This window comes from Paecilomyces variotii (assembly GCF_004022145.1).
Source record: "Paecilomyces variotii strain CBS 101075 chromosome Unknown C8Q69scaffold_7, whole genome shotgun sequence".
In the NCBI taxonomy this organism is placed as follows: Eukaryota; Fungi; Ascomycota; class Eurotiomycetes; order Eurotiales; family Thermoascaceae; genus Paecilomyces; species Paecilomyces variotii.
Genome location: NW_021167146.1, coordinates 824,615 through 848,020, shown reverse-complemented (window position 1 = coordinate 848,020; position 23,406 = coordinate 824,615). Strand labels below are relative to the sequence as shown.

Sequence of the window (23,406 nt, the reverse complement as noted above, 5' to 3'; positions counted from 1 at the left end):
AGCTTCTGTGGTGTGACCGATGATTTCCCCGTTTGGATCCATTCATATAATCGGCGGTTCGCATTACCCTAGCGGCTGTGTACAGTATTATTTCGAGGATTGTTGCGCTCTGGTCGCCTGCTCCAGCATGGATGTCGGTTTTCATGTTAAATTAAAGACCGTTTGCAGCGCATCTGATGAGGCGACCCCGGATGCTGGGCCCGGCAGCCATGAGCGGCTTCGTCGTAACGTGGCTGCAACGTGCCAGAATAGGAACTGGACCGGTGCAGGATGTCTGTGATCAAAGCGTTGGGAGAGGCGTCACGCTGAGATGAAAAATATATCCTCTCCAATAAGCACCGGCATTGCAATCGACTAACAGGGACCGTCGTCGGCATTTGCCATTCCGAGAAAGCATCGAGACCGTTGGTTCCCACCGGGGTTGATGCGAGCCTGGATCTGTCGCAAAAGGGTCAACAGTCATAGCAGCAATAAACAGAATCATCATAATAATAATACCAGCCTCATCCATCTCAGCAGGTCATGATCCATGGCGGCACGTCAGCTGGTGGTTAATCGGCGGGGACTTCATTGTGTTGGAACTCGGGAAGTTCTCGGGTAAATAGGTAATTACTGGAAGCAGAGTAGACTCGCCAACCATCTTCTCAACCATCTCTCTCCCTTCTCCGTATCAGCAACCGAAGCAATGCTCAGCTTCTGGAATCTGACCCAGATCGAAAAAAGAAAAAGAAAGAAAGTCTGCTAGACTATTGTTCCGATATTCCACTGCAAAGAGTCTAGTGCATCGTGAGCGTGGCTTGCAGTCCCCCGTGTTAAGAAAAAAGAAAATAAGTCAACCAACTAACTACATAACTAATAATGGGTGAGGAAAAGAAGGCGAGCTACTCCCCCCAATCTTGATCGCGCAGGATTGAGTTTTGTTCTTCCCCCAATAAGGCTTCTCTGACGAAGATCAGATTCTAGACAAGTTACGCCTGTATCAACTATCAACGATCAAACTATCAACCGTCTCGAAACCCAGACCACCGTGCAGGATAGATATAGCAGTGGGACGGCGGGACTTTCGACTGTTTCTTTCTGCCCGGCGAATTCACGCTGGACGGTGCAGAACAGTTCGCAACAGAGCTCCAACTCCGGCTTCGAAGGATAGCCTACTGATTAGCCTCTTTACTATCCGCTATTATTATTACACCACTGGGTCCTGGCAAAGTTAAGAGTACACGGACCGCCCGGCCGGCCCATGGCTACTGCATTCTGCATAGATAGTCGCCATCTCCTCTCTTTGACAGCAGCCTTGACTATCTACGGAGTACGTTGCCTTGCCCCCTTTCCCATAGCACACAACCACCCCCCGGCAACGTTGGTCTCGACTTGTTTCCGACGCCTTGGGTCGCCCATGCTCTAGTCGCCCGTCACAAACAGGGGGCTTAAACAGAGTGTCGGGCTTGCCCAGGTCCCCGGAGAAAAGAGAGAGGGTTGGCAACTCTAAACCAGTAGTTCGCCCGCTTATACAAGAAGAACAAGACCGGGCGAACGACCTGCAGCTGTCATCGTCAAACGCGAATGCGCAAAACTTCCCGAAAAATACCAAAGATTTAGGCAGGTGGGCCAGACACTGCGCTTCCCACTTCGGCAAAACCTTCGAAGCTCGAACAAGGCCATCGATCATCGCCGCCACTCACACGACTCCATAAGAAGGGCGGGGTTACCGCCAGCTAGGGTCGGAGGCCCAGGATTGCATGAGTAGAGTAGAAGAAGAATAATAACTGCGCGCCGGTCCCGAAAGGTCTGATCGGGATCTGCCTTTAATTAATCACTCGCTTCTTCCCGTACCAAAGACAACTCAATCCACGTTGTCGGGTTCATCGTTGCCCTGCTGTGGCTGATCTGCTACCGTGGAAACACTGATAAATGGTTCGTTCTCGCATCAGAGTTTCATCAGCGTCCGCCATCGAACTTCTGGTCGTCTCTCGGGGTTGAATCTTGACATTCGATCTTGCTGTCGTTGATGGAGAGGTCAGATCTATCCAACAACAATCATCAGGATGACAGGGACGCCGGATGTAAGTGTCTTTGGTTTACTTGTCTACCACCCTAAAACCACCCCCTTTTTCCCCTGCATCCTAGATACTATCTATATGTATATTTCTGCATGTATCGTCTTGGGGTTTCCGTTGTGAGGCTATTTATGCTCATTGATTAGCGAAAGGATTCTAGCGATGACTGGTGAGTGACTCTTTCTGCATCTGTCAGCAACCTGGCTGTTGGTCTCAAATCGGAAGCACACCCGTGCTATTGTATAGAGATACTAATACCCTATCCGCAGTGACACGCAGTCCTTGACCAACAGTATCACGGACTATCCGGTCGAGAATGGGAGGCGATACCATAAATATCATGAGGGTGGTAAGATACTCTCACTGTCCCACTGATGCTTCCCCTGTTCCTAACAGTTGAGCAAAGCCTACATCTATCCAAACGATGAGCAGGAGCTCGACAGGATGGACATGCAGCATCACCTCCTGAAGACAATCCATGGTGGACGAATCTTCTTTGCCCCTATCGACGATCCAGCAAGAATCCTGGATATCGGAACTGGTTCTGGCATCTGGCCAATTGAGATGGGTACGTATAACCTCTCGTTCTGAATGCATCCCGGCCTACGTGAGCTAATCATTCTTCATGCTTCAGCTTCCATTTTCCCTGGAGCACATATCACAGGCACGGATCTCTCACCAGTTCAACCGACGGAAGTCCCGGAAAACGTCCATTTCCTCGTCGACGACGCTACGGAAAGAGACTGGCTATGGAACCCTAATCATTTCGATTTGATCCATACAGCCATGATGACTGGATCGCTCCTGTCGTTTAAAGATATCATGCGGAAAGCCCTCATCCATCTTAAACCAGGAGGCTATCTCGAATGCCACGAGGTTGACCCCAAGCCTCTGTGTGACGATGGTACGATGCCTCCTGAGAATCCCGAAGGCCATAGTGAGTACGCCTTCCATGACTGGTTCGACTACAACGTGCGCTCGAGTCGCCTTTCCGATCCACCACGACAGTTCCGGATAGCCCACCGTCTCGCTCAATGGATGAGAGAGACGGGGTTCGTTGACGTCCAGGAACGGATCGTCAAGATCCCCTTGAACCCATGGCCGGAGGATCCGGAACAGAGAAAGATTGGCACATGGTGGGAAGCCAACTGGCTCGATGCACTCTCTGCATGGTCCTACAAACCGTTCCTGGCTCTGGGGTGGTCGAAACCTGAGATCGAAGTCTTCCTTGTCGATGTCAGGAGGAGCATCCAAAATACCAATGTGCATGCCTACAACAACTTTTATGTGATTACAGGAAGGAAACCCTTCCCGGGGGAGCAGCAACCAGAACAACAGCAGCAGCAGCAGCAGCGACGCTCATGATATTCGAGTTGGTTACTCGCCAAAAAAAAAAGAAGAAGAAGAAGAAAATTTGTTTTGAGTCAGCATGAGATACCACGGGGGAAGAAAAGGGGCATAAAGGCGTGGCTGGTTTGATTTGGTTTTATTTCTTTTCTTTCGTCTATACGACAATCCACGCTCTTCTTTTCTAAAACAACATCGATCCGGAAATAACTTCCTAGAGTCAGTGAAGATCTGGGCAAACAACGGGTCGCGACCGGACGAGTAGCGTCATTTGTTGCCCAACCCGTCCTCATCGATCTCCTAGCCTGCCTCAAGATACTTCGCACACCATCAACCTCATCATCGTCCTACAACTCTGTTGACCATTTCTACACAACACAAGCATGGCGTTTCGTGTGGTCCTGTTATAACACTATTTCTTTCTTCCAAGATATCCTCCATTATCTTACTACTTTTCTATTTTTCTTTTTCCTTCTTATCATTACGCATGTCATGACACGAAGCGTTCCGATTCTCTTTACTTTTTCTTTTCTTTTCGAGGTAGGAGATCTCGCAGTATATTCCCCGGTTTCCCCTTATTCCATAGGAGCAGAGCATGTGGTTATGGGTCAGTCATGAGTACGGTTTTTTTTTTCCCCCAAAGATAACCTTTTAGAAGATAATTGAAAGGAAAAAAGAAATAAGTCGCAGAATGTCTACGAGACTAGATTCTTACTGTCTTTTTTTTTTTTTTTTTTTTTTCTTCCAATCCCTAGCTTCTTTCAGGTAGATAGATAGATACATGAAGCCCCCGCAAGTCATCATTGCATAGTATAGTTATGTTACTTACCCCTATTCATACGACCCCACTCATCCCACCTAGGTATGTAACTACTGTACTTAACAAAATCTCGTTTGAAAACTACTCTAAATTACTATCATCTTAATTAAGTAGTTACTCTAAGAGACGGACTGACTTGAAGTGAATAGTAATCTGGATGCGATCCCTTCGATAGGACATACCATACTCCTCCAGTAGGGAATAAAATCTCCTTATATCCTCTCAAACTAAGAATTAGTAGTCGTCAGTTCTTTAGATTATTATATGCTAAGGTTGTTTGTAGGCACGCAAAAAATCGAATCATACTACCTACAGCATCCTATTGAACCATCTTAGGTAGCTATTAGCTACGTGGTTAGTAATTACCTGCTTGGAGATGGGGTCCAGTGGTGTTTGGACGCATGGTCACTTCCTAGTTGGACAGAGAAGCATTTGGTGACGTACGGAAAAGTAGACAACGCCTGATTAGAAGAGTTCATCAAAGGGATTATCTATTCTCTTGTCGAGATTGTATAATATCTATCTTTATGGATATGAAATGGACGGTCATCAATCGTGATATTCGTATGTGTCCAAGAATCAGCCGTTGCGAGGCAATCCAATGAACTAACTATTATAGACAAAGATTTGGGGGTATTTGGTAATAGTATATATGTACAGTACATATGAAAGAAGGACAATAGTCATTCATGATTACGATGAAAACTCAACGGGCGGAAGTCCTCTTTCCTGTACAGCAGCTTGTACGCTCTCCTGGACCATTTCGAGAGCAGTAGTCCATGCTTGGTAAGATTGAGCATTTGTATCTTTATTCTCTGGGGTATCGCTCGTCGTTGACTCCTGGTTGTTCTGATGGCCGTCGGATATTAACCAGCAAAGCCATTCAGTCACTGAGACTGCTTTGTCGATGTCTTTCTCTTCCAAGACCACACGTCGGAGGTATTTTGATAGAGCTTCGACATCTTCAGCGAATGGGCCATCTGTGCTGAAAGAAGAGTACCAGGCACTGAGGGCTTCCCGGAGTTCTGGTAGTGTGGATAGCTTCTTTGATGTAAAAGTAGGCCTCTCTGGACGTGGAGGGAGCTGAAGACGCTTCTGTCCAACGGTGACTGGGGTTGCGGGCTTCGGCTGTACTGGCCTTCTTGTGGCTGGGACGCTCATTGCGGAACGTTGCTGCATACGAATTCGCTTTTGCTCTTCCAGGACTTCATGGCGGATATCCTCTGGTAGAGCCGCAAGAAAGTCCTCGGATATTTCGACAGGTTCATCAACTTGTGGAGATGCCTGTCGGTGGGATATGCTATCTGCTGGACCGGCAGCGGAACTCGACGGTCTGATTCGGATAAAGTTGGACTGAGTTAGTGTAGCGTTCCCTGAAACTTTGAGGCCTTTAGATGGGGGCCGGCCTCGCCGTTTCTTTGTTGGAGTTGTGACCTTCAATCCAGAGCTGCCAGAGGACTGCGGTCGTGATGAAGGCGCAGTAGGGACTGACCCCGTCCTCGCGGATGGTCGGCCATAATAAGCAAGGATTTCAGAACGTACGTCTTCAGGAAGGGCATTGAGAGTATCCGGGTCTAACTGGGATTGGGGAGGGAGTTCCACGCTTCTCGCAGCGGTCCCACGGCGAGACGATGGTGTAGGAGATTCTGAACGAGTATTTTCCGGACCAGACTTCGACCTGGACACAAATCGTGACCGTATGTCCCCGGGAAGTTCGGCCACCACCTCAGGATCTGCCTGGCTTGGCAGGATAAACTGAGTACCGGTGAGATTGAGAGGCTTCTGTGTACTGTCATTCAGGGATGGCGCATGGGAGACAGCACTTGAAATCTCAGACAAGGCGGAACGGTCACCCTTGCGTGGACTGTCAACCTCATCTGGATCGGCCATTGGCTTTGGCTCGCTCTTGGGACGGACTGGAGACATCTTGAAGTTTAGCTGTTGTTGACTGCTTTGCAAGCTCTTCACAGGCTCCAGCTTGGTCATCTGAACCCCCAAACCTCGCAAATCTCCAGGGGAAAAGTTGAAGCCTCTGAGGATCGAAACGGCTTCCTTCGCAATTACGTCCTTGGCGTTAGTAGCAACCCCAAGGATGATGCTTTTGTTGAACACATCACATTTCCCATGGCCAAGGTGCTTCACGGGTTCCAAAGGAGCATCTGCGGACCTCCGCATGATCCTCATCGTCAGCTGTCTCCCTTTGACAAGATTCTCCACGAGGCGACGGTGGAGTTCGCCGCAAAGATTGTGTACAAACTCCTCGGCCTGAGCTTGAGTGACGAATCTGATTCCCCAGTTTATCTCAGCAGATACCGATTTCCTCATGACCTCTGTCCCGACTTCAGTACGATCGATTCCGCGCGCATACTCCCATAGTTTGATCCCAGTTTTGGGACCGAGGGCCGAGACCAGTTTGTCTCTGGATAGCTCCCTGATGTCTTTCACGTACGTCACTCCAAGCTCCTCCAGCTTCCCACCTATACTATACGCAACACCAGGGAGATCTTGTACTGTCAAGTTCCCGATAAAATCCAGGACAGCGTCGGGTTTGAGGTAGAACTGGCCTGCAGGCTTCGCCTTCCTCAAAGCAACCTTGGCCTGGAGGATATTACCTCCGATACCGACAGAGACGGCGCATCCGGTCTTCTCTTTTACGGCAGCTCGTAGCTGAGCAGCAACCGCATCGGCTCTGGCTTGCTCCCTATAGATGGACCCCTCGGAAATGCCTCTACCGTCCGAACCCCCGGCTTCAAGGCACTGCATTGTTATGTCCACCAGAGCTTCATCGATACTAACACTCTGGACAACACCTTCGATAGCTAGGATTGAACTGTAGAACTTGCGACTGGCTTCTTCGTAGGCAGGAAAGTCATACGGTACCACGTGCAGATCAGGACACATCTGCAGCGCACCTTTCATCCACATGCCGTTCTTGATCCCGTATGCACGAGCCGGATAGTTGCAGCTCGCGATCTCAGAACCATTTCCGGTTCCGTGGGCCACAGCGACAGGCTTGTCAATAAGCTCTGGGCGCTTCTGGATCGAGACAGCAGCGAAGAAACTGTCAAAATCCACATGCAAGATATATCTACGTGCTCCAGGAAGTCTCTTTTTCTTAGCAGCTTGTGACTGTAACTTCTCATGAGTAGCCGCCTGAAGCTGTGCTTTCAGCTCGGCTTTCCACGTTGAAAGATGATGCAAGCGCGACTCCCGGTAGAACTGTTGGACAAACTCAGGATTCATTACACTTGAATTTCTCATGCGAGGATCGGACAGCAGCTGCGCATTGTATTCTTCGGGCGTTATTCCGGGTCTTGCAGCTATGGGTTCGCGGATGAGGGGCATCTCCATCGGGGCAGGTGTATCTTCTGGCGGGGGCTCAAAAACAGGAGCAGATTGCTCTAAAGGATCCCTCAACACTGACTCCTCTTCATCTACTGGCCCTGTCGCTTGTTTTGGAGTGGTTGGAGGATCTCGATTGTCAGTCAACGACTCCATGCTAGGAAACTCCCCATAATCAGATTCCTTTCCAGTGCTCGAAGCTGGAGGAACTGGTGTGGCATCACCACGTGTGGGAGGAGAAGAGATCGGGCTTCTCACGTCCTCACTGACTCTGCCCTGGCCTTTGAGCTGAGATGTGTACCAGCTAGCATCAGACTGGTCTTTGTAGCCTTGTTTCTGGATATTTGCCTGGCTCGATAGGCGACCAGAGTCAAATTTCAGGACCTTCTGCGACTGGCCTTCATCCACGACGCGATAGCCATCCCATGGCAACAGCCGCCCAGCTTTGATACTGTCGACCACCCAGGCTGGCTTCACTATGCGGTATCTGCGAAATTCCTCCCGCTTTTTTGGCGTTAGGGAGCTGGCGATAATATGAGTCGCGACCGTCTTCCCATCGAGATATTGCAGAAAACCTCCGCCGTGACTCACGATCAAGTTATGGATGTCGTTTAATGAGGGTTGCGTGTAGCCATTGACATAGGCGACGACCCCGCGAAAAATCGGCGGCTTGCCGGGGGACGAAGCTCGAATTTCCGCGTCTAGATTCTGGAGTTTGATCTTCTTCCTCCGCATATAGTCTCCAAACCCCCCGAATCGAGAGGCTTCATATTCCTCGCCCTCCTCATTATCGAACGTATCTATCGCGCGGTTAGCGCCGACGTCATCCGCGGGGAAAATAATGTACTCACGGCCTTCGATCCTTTTGCGCACAGCGCTTGAATTTGCTTCATGTAGTGAGCCCATAGTGGGCACACTGCGACAGCATCTCCAGTGTCTCTCCGTCAGCAAGAGATCCTGTTGAGCCTGTACAACACGTTTTCTACACAGTAACACGTCTGGTGGCGGTCGACGCGAGGAAACAGGTCACGGGAGAGGCGGATTGTTGAGCGGTGGGCAGCGGCAGAAAGTGGAGGCGATTCAGTTAGAGTAGAATTGGACCCAAAGAAGAAGAAGAAAATATCTTCGAATCAACTAATAATAATGGAGGAACTAAAGAAACGAAGTTAGACTGAAGTTAACTCTAGACTACTAGATATGGTACGGAGTATCTATGATTCTATGGTCATAGATCGAGACGTTGCCGGGGCTGCGGTCACCGCCCTGGTTGGCTATCGATAGTCACCGCCTAGAGAAAGAAAAAAAAAAAGTCGGCCAGCTCCAGAGAAGCTTTCTCTCTCCACCCGCTCCGCCTTGCTTGTTGATAAATTTTTCCCTCCCTGTCTTCTCTCGTTTTCTCTTCCAGCCAGATAAGACGCTGGTCATTGCCGTTAACTGCTGCTGCGAAAAAAGAGAAAATATATCTTTCTTTCTTTCTTGGCATTTTTTCTTCCGTTAAAAGAACGCAGTCGTTTATAACGTTAAGTTCAGATACCAGCTCATAATGTCTGGAACTCAGCCTGTTGCTGTTTATGCCCTCCGGGTGCCCCCCGGTGGCATCCTGATCCCGGCTGTTCCTGAGGCCTCTGCGATGGTGAGTGCGCCCCTAGATAATATGTGTGGCATGCGCTTCACATAATGCGTATCTTTTTGGCGGTTCTAGTATTCTGATAGCAATGCGATAGTTCCGCGTCAGCATGGCAGCCATCGACCCTGATGAGGCTCCCGACTTTGACGATGGTGCTGGTCCCAGCAAGCCTCGCGCTACCCTCAGACTGATTCGTGCTCCTGGCGGTGTGGATTTCGACGATGATGAGGAGGACGATGAGGACTACGAAGACGAGAGCGATGAGGACGACTCCGATGACGAGGAGGTCAACGGCGGCCCCAGCGACAAGGAGAAGGCTAAGCAGCGCAAGGAGGCCGCGGCCTTGAAGGAGATGGAGGAGGCTATGGAGGAGGACGAGTCCGAGGGAGATGAGATCGACATCAAGGCCGCCATTTCCAAGCTTCTCAAGGGCAAGGCCCCCGCTACTGACGACGACGATGACAACGAGTCTGACGAGAGCCTGGAGCTTGAGGAGATCGTGGTCTGCACTCTGGACCCTGAGAGGGTTAGTTCGATCAATACCCCGCGCTGCAATATTCATGATCTGTTGACTGACATAACATCAATGTAGCAATGCCAGCAAGCTCTGGACATCACCGTCTCTGAGGACGAGCGTGTCTTCTTCAAGGTCACCGGTACTCACACTGTCTTCCTGACCGGTAACTATGTCATCCCCACAGACGAGGGCCGCAGACCCTACGACGAGGATGAGGATGATGAGGACGACGAGTACGACCTCTCTCCCGACGAGGATGAACTCGACCTCGAGGATCTGATGGACGAGGATGACGAGGATGACGAGCTCGATGGCCTGGAGAACCCTCGCATCACCGAGATCAACAGCGACGAGGAAGAGGAGGAAGCTCCTAAACTCGTTGAGGCCAAGGGAAAGAACAAGCGCGCCGCTGAGAGTCTCGATGACCTCGTGGCCAAGGACAAGGCCGCCACCAACGGCGAAACCCTGAGCAAGAAGCAGCAGAAGAAGCTGAAGAAGAACAACGGTGAGGCTGCTCCAGTTGAGGCCAAGAAGGAGACCAAGTCGGACAAGAAGGTCCAGTTCGCAAAGAACCTCGAGCAGGGACCCACTCCCTCTGGTCAGGACAAGAAGCCCGCTGAGAAGCCCGCTGACAAGCCCACTGGAACCCTCGGTGTCAAGGAGATCAATGGCGTGAAGATCGATGACAAGAAGCTCGGAAAGGGCCCTGCTGCCAAGGCTGGTAACACTGTTGCCATGAGATACATTGGCAAGCTTGAGGATGGCAAGGTCTTCGATTGTAAGTGAAACCGATGTGTAACTCACCACATGCGATACAATTCGCTAACAGTTCTGTAGCCAACAAGAAGGGAAAGCCATTCACCTTCAAGCTGGGCAAGGGCGAGGTCATCAAGGGCTGGGACATCGGTGTTGCTGGTATGGCCGCCGGTGGTGAGCGCCGCATCTCTATCCCTCCTCACTTGGCCTACGGCAAGAAGGCTCTCCCCGGTATCCCCGCCAACTCGAAGCTCATCTTCGATGTCAAGCTCCTTGAGATCAAGTAAAATGGACATATTGATGGGTTACGTGGCCTCCAGATCCGGGGCTGCACTGCAATATCTCGCGTCCTCGTTTTCTTTGATCATTTCATTTTCTTTTTTTAGTCACATCATGCGGTGTTTTATGGGCTGTTTTTCTCTTATCTCATCCCAAGATATCCGACTTGTATTTCTTTCGCGCAGCTTTTCGTTGCATTGAGCAGGGATGAGGATATCGCTCTAGGAGTTTGCACATTTCCTATGTATCAAAAGTTCATAGTTCGAGTATTTTGTGGGTGGTTTGTCCTCTGAATGCTCGAGTATCTCGTCTTGTCTAGCTAGTGGAATAGCCGGGCTTAAAAATATAGAAAGCGTCCTTCTTCGGTTCAATCTTCCTATATCTTCCCCGACAGTGATTAAGTCAGTTTTCTAACCGTCGTATCTGGGTGCTTTATCACGACTTCCGCACATAATACATCCTGCCCCCTGGTTCCTTCCACATCTGGGAGACATGGCCAACTTGGACTTCATCTTCATTCTTCCTCCATCCGTTTCCGCGTCTCCCATCTCGTCTACAGCAGTTATCCCCCATCGTGTTATCTTTCCCTTCAGATGGCATCAGATTGCTGTCGAGCTAACTTGCAGTCATTATAAAGTCTTATACTCCGTGTCATTGTGCAGGATCCTGCCCGACTTCCACAGTACTTTCGTCGCTTCTAGACTTTCTCTCCTGTCTTGCACCGTCACGTCATTTCCGGGGACATGACTCTTGGTCGAAAGAGGAAAACCAGGACCTCACGCAGTCTATTCGGTCACCGGACGCCTACTAAAGTGATCGTGGTCGATTCTGATCTTCAACCGGCGACAAGCAACTCTCTGACATCAGTGTCTGATGCTACTCCGGAAAGTAACAATGATAAAGGTGGAATAAAGGGGCGCTTCAGAAGAAGCAGTTCGAAACTATTGTCAATCCTAGGCCTGAGAAACAGCAATGGTTTGCTTATCTGCCATCGCATTCTTTTCTGCTCTGTCTACTGACTTCATGAATAGTGAGCCGAACAGTGAATGAACCGTCTGAAGCTCCTATCACACCACACGATCTAGATGGAGTTTCAGACTCCCGGATCACATCTCGATTGGGATTGAGATCGACCCAGGAAGCTGCTCAACTGTTGTCTCCACCCCCTAGTCCTATTAATCAGAGCGTGGCAAGAGCAACTCGTGCAAGTTCAGAACAAATGTCTGAGCTACGCCACGCACCATCTACTCGAAAGCAGGGGAAACAGCGACAGCATATAGACGCTTTGCTCGGTCCACAATATGTGCTACTTCCTCCGGGTTGCCCGCCTGTAACCTCGGTGCGTCGATGCCAGTCTACTCCCGGTCTCACCTATCGAGTATCTCGAAAGCTGTCCACGACCTTTGGACACCCTACCGTTATTCGTCGGACAAGTCTCCGTTCCCGGCCTAGTATTCCTGCTCTCCTGGCACCCTCTTCGGTAGGCACTTTAAGCAAGCAAGGTGACAATACCCAGGACAGTTCAGACCCATCTCAAGATACCAGCGGCGGCATTTCACCCTCACTCAGAGAATCGACAAATCCAACTTCCGAGGATCCATCTACCTTTCCTGAAACGAAGCGACCATTAGAACGGAGTTTATCTGTCTGGTCGCGGGAGACTGACAAAAAATTGCGACCTATAGAGGAGACGCCCATTTCTTTTTCTCCGTCTATTGTGACTGTTGAGGCGACGGCTACAGCGAAGATCTTCTTCGAGACACACTTCAATTCTATTCTCTCGAGGACCTGCCCGCGCTCCCGGAGACTGCGAGAACTTGAAGGACAACTACGGTCCTTACCTATTTCCTCAGAAGAGAGACGCAGGCTCATAAATGCCTGGGTTGTCCAGGAAAGCGAATACCTTCGTCAGTCTAGGGTTCTAAAGACTCGTTCTAACTGCGTGCGTCGCAGTGAGACGGTCTCTGTTGCAGGATATGAGGTCATCAAAGTCTTAGGCAAAGGAAGTTTTGGCGTTGTGCGCTTAGTCAAAGAAAAGAAAGAAAGTGACGAAATCCAAGGAAACACTGTAGATGAAGGATTAGTTACCTCGAAGGGCGATACCAGCCGTTCAAAGGCGACGACTCTGGATGCGCTTAGGTCAGCTGTTGATGGAACTCGATCCAGTCGTCGAAGAGATTTGACCAAGATCAAGAAGGAAGTATACGCCATGAAAGTCATACGAAAATCGGACATGCTAAGAAACAGTCAAGAGGGACATTTGCGAGCGGAGAGGGATTTCCTCGTCGCCTCTGAGAAGTCCCGATGGATTGTACCTCTTATCGCTAGCTTCCAAGACACGCACAACCTCTATCTCGTGATGGACTTCATGGTCGGGGGGGATTTCTTGGGATTGCTTATTCGTAAGAACATACTGTCAGAAGAAGTGACAAGATGGTATATCGCGGAGATGGTTCTGTGTGTCGAAGAGGCCCATCGGCTGCGATGGATACATCGCGATGTGAAACCTGACAATTTCCTTATATCCGCCTCTGGCCATCTGAAGATTTCAGATTTCGGTCTAGCCTTTGATGGTCATTGGTCTCATGACCAAGCGTATTTCAATAACCACAGACACTCATTGTTGAAGAAACTGGGTATTACCATTGAAGGCGACAAGCAGGATCGTGAGGAAGCGAATGCTGCAGCGAATGCTCCCCCAGGGACGCGCCCCGAGCAACCAAACAATGAAGAAGAGGACAGAGGCCCTGGGCCGAATGAAACCCTTCTCCAGTGGCGCAACAGAAAGGAGAAGAGAAGACTCGCGAAGAGTGTTGTGGGAACCAGCCAGTATATGGCCCCCGAGGTCATTCGGGGTGAACCGTACGACGGCAGGTGTGATTGGTGGAGTATCGGAATCATATTATACGAGGTAATTTATCGCATTCAGAATATGCTGCAGTTCTCTGACCATATAAGTGCCTATACGGGTATACACCCTTCGCCTGCGAGAACCGTCAAGAAACAAAACTGAAGATTCTCGTGAGTAACCCATTGCTTGTATTTCTCCACTGACTGAGACATGTAACAGCAACATCCTCGAACATTGCACTTCCCGGTGGAGAAGCCTTCCGACAAACTTGTCTCTGCTGAAGCAATAGACCTCATCAGTCAGATTGTGCAAGAAAAGGAGTACCGGCTATGTTCGAGAAAGTACATGCTAAATGACTTTGTACATTCGAAAAGGGTCCCCGGGGAGCTCCTGAATCTCCCGGCTGATCGCCAAAGCAAGGACTACAGAGGATTTTATGTGTATCCTGAAGATGCAGGAGATATCAAAGCACATCCATTCTTCAGAGGAATCCGATGGGACGACATCCATTTACGGAAGCCACCATTCGTCCCCAAGGTAAAGAGTTGGGAAGACACGAAGTACTTCGATGAAGAGGAGCCGATCAGTGATATTGACGACACGTCAAGCCATAGTGACATACCGGATGCAATTCCTAGTCCCAATCAAGATCCGGATACTCATATGCCTGACGCAGTCAATTCCAACTCTCCTATTGAGTCTCAAATGCAGTCTCCGGATCTGGGACAACAGATGACCGATGGCGCGGGCGCTGCAAATCCGTCTCGACTTCAGTCCGTCACTAAGATCATCCCCAAGATCCACAAGAAAAAGAAGGAGAAGAAGAGACCCCGGGACAAAATATTGCGAGATGATGCTGTGGGGCAGACAGTTCTGGACATTCGGAAGAGAGGCGCTTTCTTGGGCTATACGTATCGTCGGCCGAAAGCCGTAATGGCAGCTCTCGAACTCGAAAGAGGCAGGTCATTGATGTCCCGAGATATGCTAGACCTTTCTTGATCAGAGCCCCTGCTGCTGAACTGCTCTGGTCAGGTTTGGGAGATGCAACGAGGTCGCGTCATTGTTATACATTGTTTAGGCTTATTAACCACCTGACATATTGCTACTTACTCTCTTTGAGGTGAAGGGCCTCAGGCGTTCTTTAGTCCGTTTGCAAAGGACGTATAGTGACGAATCATCTTTAATAACAGTCAAGATCATTAACAGAATTGACTTTCTTCCTCTCCTAAGTCTCTGTCCTGTGCAGCATCCAAATTATTTCATTTCTAAACTGCTACACTCTGTGACTAGAGACTCGTAATAACTCATGTTCCATCGAAAGAAATGTCCCATCCGCATCGATTGCAATCCAGACTCTTTCCCTTTCGTCCCAGCAGGTATCACATGCGCACAGTACAAACTCCATAACGAATAACAACAATTAATAGAATCGTAAACCGGTACCTATTGAGATGAGGCTTTTCTTCCCGCAAAAGAAAAAAAGAAAAGAAAAGAACAAATTCCCCACATGTCCATCTAGACAGCACTAAAAGTAAAGAGCATAATCAAGTCTCACCGTGCAAAGTATATGTATGTACAGGTACAAAAATAAGCGGGATATGGTATTTTGTTGTTTCCTCCCCCGCTGAATCAGCCAGGATCGACGGGGAAGTGTGATTGATTGATGGTTGAGATAAATTTATTGAATTTGAATTCCAGGGAGAAAACTGAGACGGGAATCGCTGTGTCGGAGAATAGGTTTTTCGATCGGTTTGACTCGATTCGATCTTGTGTTCTTTGCTTTGGCCGAACCGATAGGGGAAGAAGTGAGGAGTGGAAGTTAAACGGCTGGTGGCAAGCCCATGGCAAAAGCGGATCCGCTGATTCGATCTTCGGGTTTCATTGTACCGTTGAGAAGGGGACAGAGCCTGTTGAGATGATGGGTAATCACGTTAGCCAATGGGTTCCTTTGAAAAAAATCCTGGGTGAATATTTTTGAAGTCGATGATCGATTCTTCTCAAATGACAAAACGAAAAACGATTGAACTCTTGGGTCCTTTGAAGCTCGCGGTGCGAAAGCGCTCCCTTGGGGGTTCCTAAGAGGAAGGTAGCTCTGGAGCCAAAGTGGTTGGCCCGCTCAAGTTTGTATAGAGACGGGTGTAGGTGCATTGAGAACAGTGTCCCCAGGATGCTCTTCAGCGCCCGGAGCTTCAACAGTAAGGGCTCCAGAACAGTAAGGTAAAAAATCAAGTGCAGGATCATTGGGTGCAATGATAGTAGGCTCAGTGTCACCGGGTACGGGGTCATTGGGGCCGGGCTCATAGACTTCATAGCGTTTCTGCTTAGCCTTTCTGTATTTAGGGTGGTTTGCGCACTTTTTGTTGGTCTTGATGTGGCCGACTTGACCACAGTTGGCACACTTTCTTTGGGTGCCTGCTGGCTTTCCAGCTCCGGGAGTTCCGGCTTCGCTGGGAGATTCCCCATTTGGTTTTGAGCTGACTCCTTTCTGCTTCTCGCGAGCGAAGCGGCGTTCTTTGTTCCGGTTGAGTCTGCCAAGTTCCGCTTCGAGTCTGGATAGAGAAAGTCAGTAGCTGATAAAAGAACTGGGACGGGTAGAAGTTGTACAGTTTCATGTTACGAGCGTCCACTTCACGGTCGCCCGTAGGTTCGATCTTATCGAGTCTGCCAGATAGTCAGTTATAATACGCAGAATGTGTTTGTTTAGAGCAGCCCACTTTGTCTGGAGAGCCTCCATCTTGAAGCGGTACTGGGTGTACTGTCTGATAACCCGGGGGTCCCAAACCAACTGCTCCTTCTGATAGACGTTGCCATTTTCGTCTTCGTAATCGCGAACGATCCTCAAGACTTTGTTCTTTTGGCTGGTTGTGCTTAGTCTACTGAACTGACTGGTAGTTTCATCATCCCTGCGGAAAGCTGCTGGGGTAGGAGCCTCCGATCTTGGCGTGGGCTTGCTGAATTCATCTTCCTCATCTTCCTGATCGATGTCACTCTCGGCGTCCGAATGCTCAACGGTTGAAGATAAGCTCGCTTTCTGGGCATCCCAGATACGGCGGATGGAAGTCTCGTACGATTTCTGCTGACGAGCCACGTTATAACTGTGGCCGCCCAGCTCCTTGAGTCTCTGTGCGTCTAGTTTATCCTCGACACTCTCGCCAATGGCCTTGAAGCCACCTTTCATCGAGGTTTTGATAAAACTGAAACCTTCGCCACGGCCAGTAGGGTCACCTTCACCGTGAAGCTTCAACATGGCCTTGCCTTGCGAGGCTAACAGGAAGTTGCGCGTGGTCTTCCAAGGAGCCATCTGTTGTTCAAAACTCTCGCCTTCCACATCTTCATCGTCGTCGCCACCCTTTTCTGCATCGTTTGCATAACCTGCATCGTGCAGATGTTGCTGACCGACCTGCATAGATTCCAGAAGACAGACATCCTCCGGTTGAATCCAGGAGCGTATTGTGTCAGAGTCAGGTATAGCATCTAGGAATTTTGGAACCCATTGCTTCGACTCCTTATCGTGGTGGACAAAGTCTTTCATTCTCTGACGATTCTGCATGTCCGAGGTACCCGGGAAATGAGCAGTAATGTCAGATATCGACAATTTCATATCGCCAGACTTTTTCATGAGACGGAAGGTGAGCATCTTCAGGCGATTCTTGGCTGTCGTGGTGACCTTTCGAGAATGGGGTCCGGGTACATCCGTGGACGGCAATTGCTGGCCAGCAAGATAGAGATTGTCGATATTCCTCACGAAGTAATCGGATCCACCGCTACCGGTACTGGAGCGAATGACCAGAAAGTCCGTAGACCTAGGTTGATGGTGGAATAATGGAGCACGGTACATAGAGTTTGAGATAGCTGCTGTCGTCTCGCCGGGATCAATGTGTCCGAAGATGGAAAATGGACTCTTATCCTGAGGCAGGAGCACGACCGTCTCACCGATCTCTGCTTTTGGCCGAGACGAATCCTCCATGTTTTTCCGACGGTAGTAGTTTATGAAGCGATTGGCCATTCCGAAATTCGACATCATGGTTGGAACTTCCTCGGAATACTCGACCAGGAGAACGTTCGAGTTGTCCGCCGCTGAAAGGTCTTTAGTAGAGTTGTAAAGAGTCTTGATATCCTTGCCTTTTTGATGCTTCCGCTTGATGTACGCGGGGTTCTTGAACCAGACGGATTGGCCAGGTCGGAAGGTCAAAGCTGGGCGATGGAAGGATCGTGCCTCCGAGGTAGACAGCTCAGTCTTATAGTAAGGCCACTGCAAGCGCAAAGCGGGCATACTATGCTCGAGGGTTACATTACCGAGCGTACTGCGCACCTTGTTCTGGTGATTCTCCTTGAGCATGTCATATGCCTCGTCGTTTGAAATGTTGTAGCGTTTTGTCAGGCGTTTGGTGACATTGGCGTCCATTTCATCCCGATTGATAGCTCCCAAAGCCTTGGGCTTCTGCACGGCAGACTCGGGACCTCGCTCGTCAAGGAGTAGATGGGGATCGTTCAGATCAATCGTGACCTTCTTGGCGATCCCAGCTGTGATCTGCTCAGGATCGTCGAGTGGCGGAATGTCGATGTGTGATAAAGCTATGATTTCGTTTGGATCCTTCCCCAGCTTACGCTTCTTCGCGGGCCGTGTAGTCTCGAATAGCCAGTCATCCTCCTCAGCGGCTTCGTCCATGTCTTTGGCCGGTTCAGGCTCTTCGTCGAGATCCATTTCAGAAACGTCCGTTTTGACCTCCCAATCTGTGCAAATCACATGAAGGTCCTGCATGGTAACCCCCCCAGGGAGCACTTCTTCCGGATCCGTCTCGAAATCGATCTCTTCGATCGGACTTTCTTCTTCCTCTTGCACAGTCACAGTGATCGGAATTATGCCAAGTTGTTCTGATTCGAGAGCGCGCTTGCTGACTTGGCCTCCCGCTTTGAATACACGCTCCTGGTCTTGAGCAAGCTCTAGGTTGATTTTTGTCGGCTGCACTGGTTTCGGGGGCTTCAGGGCCTGTTTTCCGACGAAGTAAGCCTTCTTATGAGGAATGAGTTCCAAGAACCGTGGCAGAGCTTTACGATCAAACCCTGGCCATAGTGACTCAAGCAGCTCTTCCACGTTCTCTGGAGGGGCAGGCGGATTATCCGGGCCGACTGCAGACATAGCAAACAAGGCCTGTTGAAGTTTCCATGCTCGAAGAGTAGCGGGATCCATGTCCTCAACAGTAGGTGAGGAAGGCTCTTCTCCTTCGAGAATGCTACCCTCTTCCATCGCTTCTGCCTCGACCTCAGCCTCTGCCACCGGAGCGTCGGTGGCACCAGCATCGCCAGCTGCCAGCGATGGACCCTCTTCCTCCTCAAAAAAGAGATCTCGTGTCTCGTCGGCCTGGTTCCCTGCGGTTGGTGACGGGGCTTCACCAAATAAATCGTCCAGCTCATCATCGCCCTCTTCGCGCTTTCCAGCCTCTTCATCCATTCCAAAGATATCTTCTCCCCAGTCCTCCTTCTCCTGCTCGCCAGGGGGTGCCATATCGATATCTCTCGCCGTCGCAGGAGGAGCGCCTCCTTCTTCCTCCTCGGGGAGGTCATCATCGTCGATGTCCTCGTAGTCGATTGCGTCGTCTGCCTTCTCGCCTGGCTCTAACTCGCGAGACATAAAATCGAAAGACACGCCGCCCTCCCCGAAGGGCCCGTTGATCTGTTGCATAACATTGTTGAAATCGGCGTCCTCGGCGTTGAGCGCACCGTTCTCTGTAGCGTGGGGCATCTTGGGATGTGATCTTTGAAAGAACTGAAGCCGTCACAAGATTCCCGCCTTGGTCAAGGACGTAGAACGGTCGACGACGGTCGGACGGCGTACCGATCGCGCAGTATCATAGAAATGACGTCGAGACCGGCTCTAAATCATCGATGTCGAAGAGGAAGCTGCAGAGGAACTGAAGCGAGAAGCAGTGGCTATCGGCGTGGAGAGAGTGAGGAGAGAAGAAGCGCATCGGACGCGGAGGCGACGGACGATATACCGCTAAGCCTTATTGGGAAATCAGCTCATCCGGTCCTCAAAGAATCGACAGAATCATGACAATAAGCAGGACTTTTAGTGAATAGAACTATGAGTAATCTCGCTTTTACTGGATGCCATTTGGCTTTTCATTCACAAGGTAAATGAGAGGTAAGGGTTGTGTGGCGCACGCAGGTGTCAAGTTGCCATTCATCTGCCCATGTCCCGGTACCCCGTCTAACTAGACATGAATAGGTTTGTAAAACGATCATTCTATTCAATACGGGATCGCTGAAAAGTCATTCCAGATGAAAATCGCCATAATAGATACACAACGCCTTGCTAGCGCCTTCCATACAGTAATGCATAACAGTAGCCTTTTTATCGTCCTTGACCACCTTCGCCAACTGCTTCAGATCAGACGTCCGAGGCAAATAGAGAACCATATGTTCAGTGAAGACGGAATACTCTTCATACAGCTTACTGAGCGGATATGGCTCCATGGTTCGCAGATTAAATACTTCATCTGAACGATAGCCAGGTCCTAAAGGGAAGTCAGCACCGCCCACTTGCTGGAAAACTGGGCAGAAGAAAGAAAGACAGAAGAAACTTACCACCCCATGGCGGACTGGCGAAAAGCACACTGTATGGTGCCAGGTCTTTCAACTGGGCTTTGAGAATCTCGAAGCAGTCGCCTTGAAACCAGGTGATTTTGTTCTCTACTCCATACACCTTCGCATTGTGCTTTGCGCACTGCAGGACTGCGGGATCTTTCTCTATGCCGTAGACACGTTTCCAGCGCCCGGAGAGCGCGAACGCGATGGTGTTCCCACCAGCTCCAGCAAATGCATCGACTAAGATGCTTCGCCCTTTAGGAGCAGATTTGGCGATGTGCTCCGCGATTTTACTATACAGGTGGTAAGCCAATGTTATTATTCTAATGACATGCGCAACAAGCAGGGTAACAAACTTAGCAACAGGTTCTGGGGTGACGCCAAACCAGGCATCATCGGTCAACCAGATACCCTCGTCATATTTAGAGAATAGCTTGTAGCGTTGTGCCCAGTAACTGGGAATATGGTCAGTGGTCGTAAGTATATATATATATATGTTCTTGGCATGAATGAGCGTGCTTACTTTTGGATATCCCAAGGGACCTCACTCCGGTCGTTGTAATGATGCACCTCGGGAGGAGCCTCTTCAGAGTCACCGCTCATGGCAGCACTGACGGAAAATAATCCTGTCTGATAGCTGGTCTATGTAGAATTCATCATAGTAAGAGTCTTCGTCCTGACCATGGAAGATTGGCACCGCGGACTTTATCTGGAACGGAGATGTGTTTGTCTTGTTTGCCGACGTAGCATCGCCGATTATGGATAACTAGTTAGTCCTCCACGTGGAGATGATGAGGGGACTGTAAACACGAGCAGCTCCAGTCTCGTTCCTCGAACGTTTGATATTGATTTCGTTCAATATCGGGGAGAACTAGAAGCTATGTTCGGAGCTTTAAATAGGTTCATCGGGCGTCTGGAGGGCGAGCCCGCACAGCAGGCTTCTAGCAATGGAGACAATTCGTTTGGTTTCCAGGTCCTCCGCAACAAGGACTCCGAGCTGCCTCTCGAGCCCTGGTTCGACTTCATTATCGGTATCAATGGTCGCCTGATTGTGAGTCAGCCTATGGTACCTGTGATTGATCTTTCTAATATCCCGTTACCAGGATGACCCCGATCCAAACCTGTTCGCTACGGAGGTCCGCAACTGCGCCGGTTCAAGCGTGTCGCTCGAGATATGGAGCGCAAAGGTCAGTGTATATCTCTTGGATAGATATATAGCTTCTTCTGACATACACCCAGGGCCAACGGACACATACTATCTCCATCCCTGTGCCAGCTGGCAACCCAACCCTCGGACTTACCCTACAACTAAGCCCCCTGTCGTCAACGCAGCATATATGGCACGTTCTCGACATCCCTTCGTCTCACAGTCCAGCATACCTAGCGGGACTTCTTCCACACTCGGACTACATACTGGGAACACCTAGTGGAACACTACGAGGCGAATCCGCGCTTGGTGAGCTGGTGGAGGACCATCTCAACAGGAGCCTGACTCTATGGGTCTACAACAGTGAATTCGATGTTGTTCGAGAGGTAGAGCTTGTCCCTACGAGAGGCTGGGGTGGTGAAGGTGCATTGGGTGCTGTTCTGGGATATGGAGCTCTACATCGGCTACCAGTCGGTCTTGGAGAGGAGGTAGAAGGACCGGGTGAAGTCGTGTTCGAAACCAAGGACGATGGCTTCTCACAGCAGACACAAGCTCCTGCAGTGGGCGGTGGATCCTTCCTTGTCCCTGCAACCATAGCCTCGCCTCCGCCTCTGAGATCGGGAACTCCCACGTCCGGGAAGTCGAAGGGAGGGAGAAGACATCGACATGCGGCGATATCGCCAAACTCAGCGTTTGATGAATACTTCGCAGAAGGAGAGCAGAAGAGCAGGGAGCAGGATTATGCCCCATCAAGGAATAGTACTCCCCTTCCGCCGCCTCCCAAAGTTGGCGCTCCTCCACGCAATTCCGATAGCCCTGCGCCTGCACCGACTGAGACCTAACACACATCTCGGGCGTAAGAATGGAGCTGTGGAAGTGACGTTTTGGATTGTTCAACTGTATGACTATTACGTTGGAGTTATGTTATGACCCTGGACTGGTGATACCGATAGTTTATAGGAATTAGGCTGGTTTCGGTGCCATTGACATAGGAAATTTATGCATGTGGCTTTGACTGCTTCTAGACAACAAATGAGATTTGGTTGTACTAAAATGACAAGACTCGAAGATAGGGACCTGAATCTCCGAATCCAAAGTTTTAAGTTACATATACGAGAGCTCTGTTTCCGCAAGCCCAGTCCCCGATGGACATGAAAGCTCTCGTATGGGTCTGTATGGTGGACTCGTAGCTATCACGGTCCTCTCTCTCGCTACCAAACTGTCTCAGCTTATAGACCCTTGCTGACAATCTCTTCCAACTTCTTCCTGGCATCGCCGATCTTCTCCTCGAACCTGGCTCTCGTCATGGCGCTATGCGCAACAGCAGTGTGCCAGGTGTTCTCGGCAGTCTCCCGGATCTTCAGATGCTGCTCAGCCAGAGTCGGGCATCTCTTCTCGTATTCCCAGATCAGATCAGAGACGTTGCGCATCGTCACTGGCAACAGGGTCCAGGCCGCAACGGTACCGAAGGCAAGCGGTGTCGTGGTGCGCAGGATAACACCACGGTTCCGCGAGACTATTGAGCCTGCCATCGCAGAAACAATGACATAGATACCTCCGGGCATCAGGCGCTCGCCGGATTCCGGAGAGGGCTTGAGAGAAGCAACAGTGTCGGTGAATGCATTCTCGATGCGGAGCACGCGGGAAAGGAAGTCGTTGAAGCTGTTCTCGGCCGCGAGGCAGTGCGCGTACAGGAACAGACGGGCTTCTCGAACCTGGGAGGTCAGGATGTCTGTCGGAGTGGGAGAAGAGGGCTGAGAGGTGGAAGGAGGCGAGGGCAGGGAGGGTGGTGCAGGTGTCTTCTCCGTCGGAAAGTCGTCGTAGATGGGTTTTTTCTGCTTTGGACAGGCGTTAGGCAAGACTCTCCGCAAGATACCGTCAACGGAGAACTTCATACCGACTCATGGGGAGCCTCTGCAAAGGCCGTCCGCCTGGGATAGAGGGCTACACCTCCAGCCAGGAGGGTAGCTGCTACGGGAGCAACAGCTCGCTGAGAATCTCGTCAGTCACGCGACTGGGGACCTGCACACGGTGAAGACGACTCTTACCCGCTGGAACATTGGCCGGAATGACAT

General features: G+C 50.2%; 8 protein-coding genes across 8 annotated transcripts; 4 read left to right on the top strand and 4 right to left on the bottom strand.

Moving 5' to 3' along the window:
- Positions 1-2,045: 2,045 nt before the first annotated feature.
- Positions 2,046-3,422, top strand: C8Q69DRAFT_487216 (S-adenosyl-L-methionine-dependent methyltransferase; the record flags this gene model as incomplete). Its single annotated transcript, XM_028631968.1, has 4 exons — positions 2,046-2,176; positions 2,327-2,406; positions 2,464-2,625; positions 2,692-3,422. The coding sequence occupies 4 exons, from the start codon at positions 2,046-2,048 to the stop codon at positions 3,420-3,422; spliced, it is 1,104 nt and encodes a 367-aa protein (XP_028484214.1).
- Positions 3,423-4,541: 1,119 nt separating this feature from the next.
- On the bottom strand, positions 4,542-8,743 carry C8Q69DRAFT_499322 (putative DNA damage repair protein Mus42). Its single transcript, XM_028632322.1, has 2 exons — positions 8,418-8,743; positions 4,542-8,366 (listed from the first exon to the last, which is right to left on the bottom strand). Exons 1-2 carry the CDS (start codon positions 8,470-8,472, stop codon positions 4,918-4,920), a joined length of 3,504 nt encoding a protein of 1,167 aa, XP_028484213.1. The 5' UTR covers positions 8,473-8,743; the 3' UTR covers positions 4,542-4,917.
- Positions 8,744-8,893: 150 nt separating this feature from the next.
- On the top strand, positions 8,894-11,187 carry C8Q69DRAFT_470661 (FK506-binding protein 4). Its single transcript, XM_028630854.1, has 4 exons — positions 8,894-9,199; positions 9,291-9,719; positions 9,786-10,488; positions 10,548-11,187. Exons 1-4 carry the CDS (start codon positions 9,110-9,112, stop codon positions 10,751-10,753), a joined length of 1,428 nt encoding a protein of 475 aa, XP_028484212.1. The 5' UTR covers positions 8,894-9,109; the 3' UTR covers positions 10,754-11,187.
- A 777-nt stretch (positions 11,188-11,964) lies between these two features.
- Positions 11,965-14,812, top strand: C8Q69DRAFT_434063 (protein kinase; the record flags this gene model as incomplete). Its single annotated transcript, XM_028628527.1, has 3 exons — positions 11,965-13,656; positions 13,704-13,766; positions 13,816-14,812. 3 exons carry the CDS (start codon positions 11,965-11,967, stop codon positions 14,593-14,595), a joined length of 2,535 nt encoding a protein of 844 aa, XP_028484211.1. The 3' UTR covers positions 14,596-14,812.
- A 193-nt stretch (positions 14,813-15,005) lies between these two features.
- Positions 15,006-19,533, bottom strand: C8Q69DRAFT_297323 (trimethylguanosine synthase). The gene is made up of 4 exons (XM_028627099.1): positions 16,311-19,533; positions 16,201-16,257; positions 15,951-16,145; positions 15,006-15,503 (listed from the first exon to the last, which is right to left on the bottom strand). Exons 1-4 carry the CDS (start codon positions 19,337-19,339, stop codon positions 15,416-15,418), a joined length of 3,369 nt encoding a protein of 1,122 aa, XP_028484210.1. The 5' UTR covers positions 19,340-19,533; the 3' UTR covers positions 15,006-15,415.
- A 166-nt stretch (positions 19,534-19,699) lies between these two features.
- C8Q69DRAFT_470654 (RNA cap guanine-N2 methyltransferase-domain-containing protein) lies at positions 19,700-20,933 on the bottom strand. Its single transcript, XM_028630853.1, has 4 exons — positions 20,708-20,933; positions 20,541-20,639; positions 20,185-20,477; positions 19,700-20,114 (listed from the first exon to the last, which is right to left on the bottom strand). The coding sequence occupies exons 1-4, from the start codon at positions 20,785-20,787 to the stop codon at positions 19,870-19,872; spliced, it is 717 nt and encodes a 238-aa protein (XP_028484209.1). The 5' UTR covers positions 20,788-20,933; the 3' UTR covers positions 19,700-19,869.
- A 131-nt stretch (positions 20,934-21,064) lies between these two features.
- On the top strand, positions 21,065-22,173 carry C8Q69DRAFT_507929 (putative Golgi reassembly stacking protein; the record flags this gene model as incomplete). The annotated part of the gene is made up of 3 exons (XM_028632934.1): positions 21,065-21,235; positions 21,288-21,371; positions 21,424-22,173. 3 exons carry the CDS (start codon positions 21,065-21,067, stop codon positions 22,171-22,173), a joined length of 1,005 nt encoding a protein of 334 aa, XP_028484208.1.
- A 387-nt stretch (positions 22,174-22,560) lies between these two features.
- C8Q69DRAFT_507928 (putative mitochondrial protein) lies at positions 22,561-23,406 on the bottom strand (the record flags this gene model as incomplete). Its single annotated transcript, XM_028632933.1, has 3 exons — positions 22,561-23,169; positions 23,229-23,321; positions 23,380-23,406. 3 exons carry the CDS (start codon positions 23,404-23,406, stop codon positions 22,561-22,563), a joined length of 729 nt encoding a protein of 242 aa, XP_028484207.1.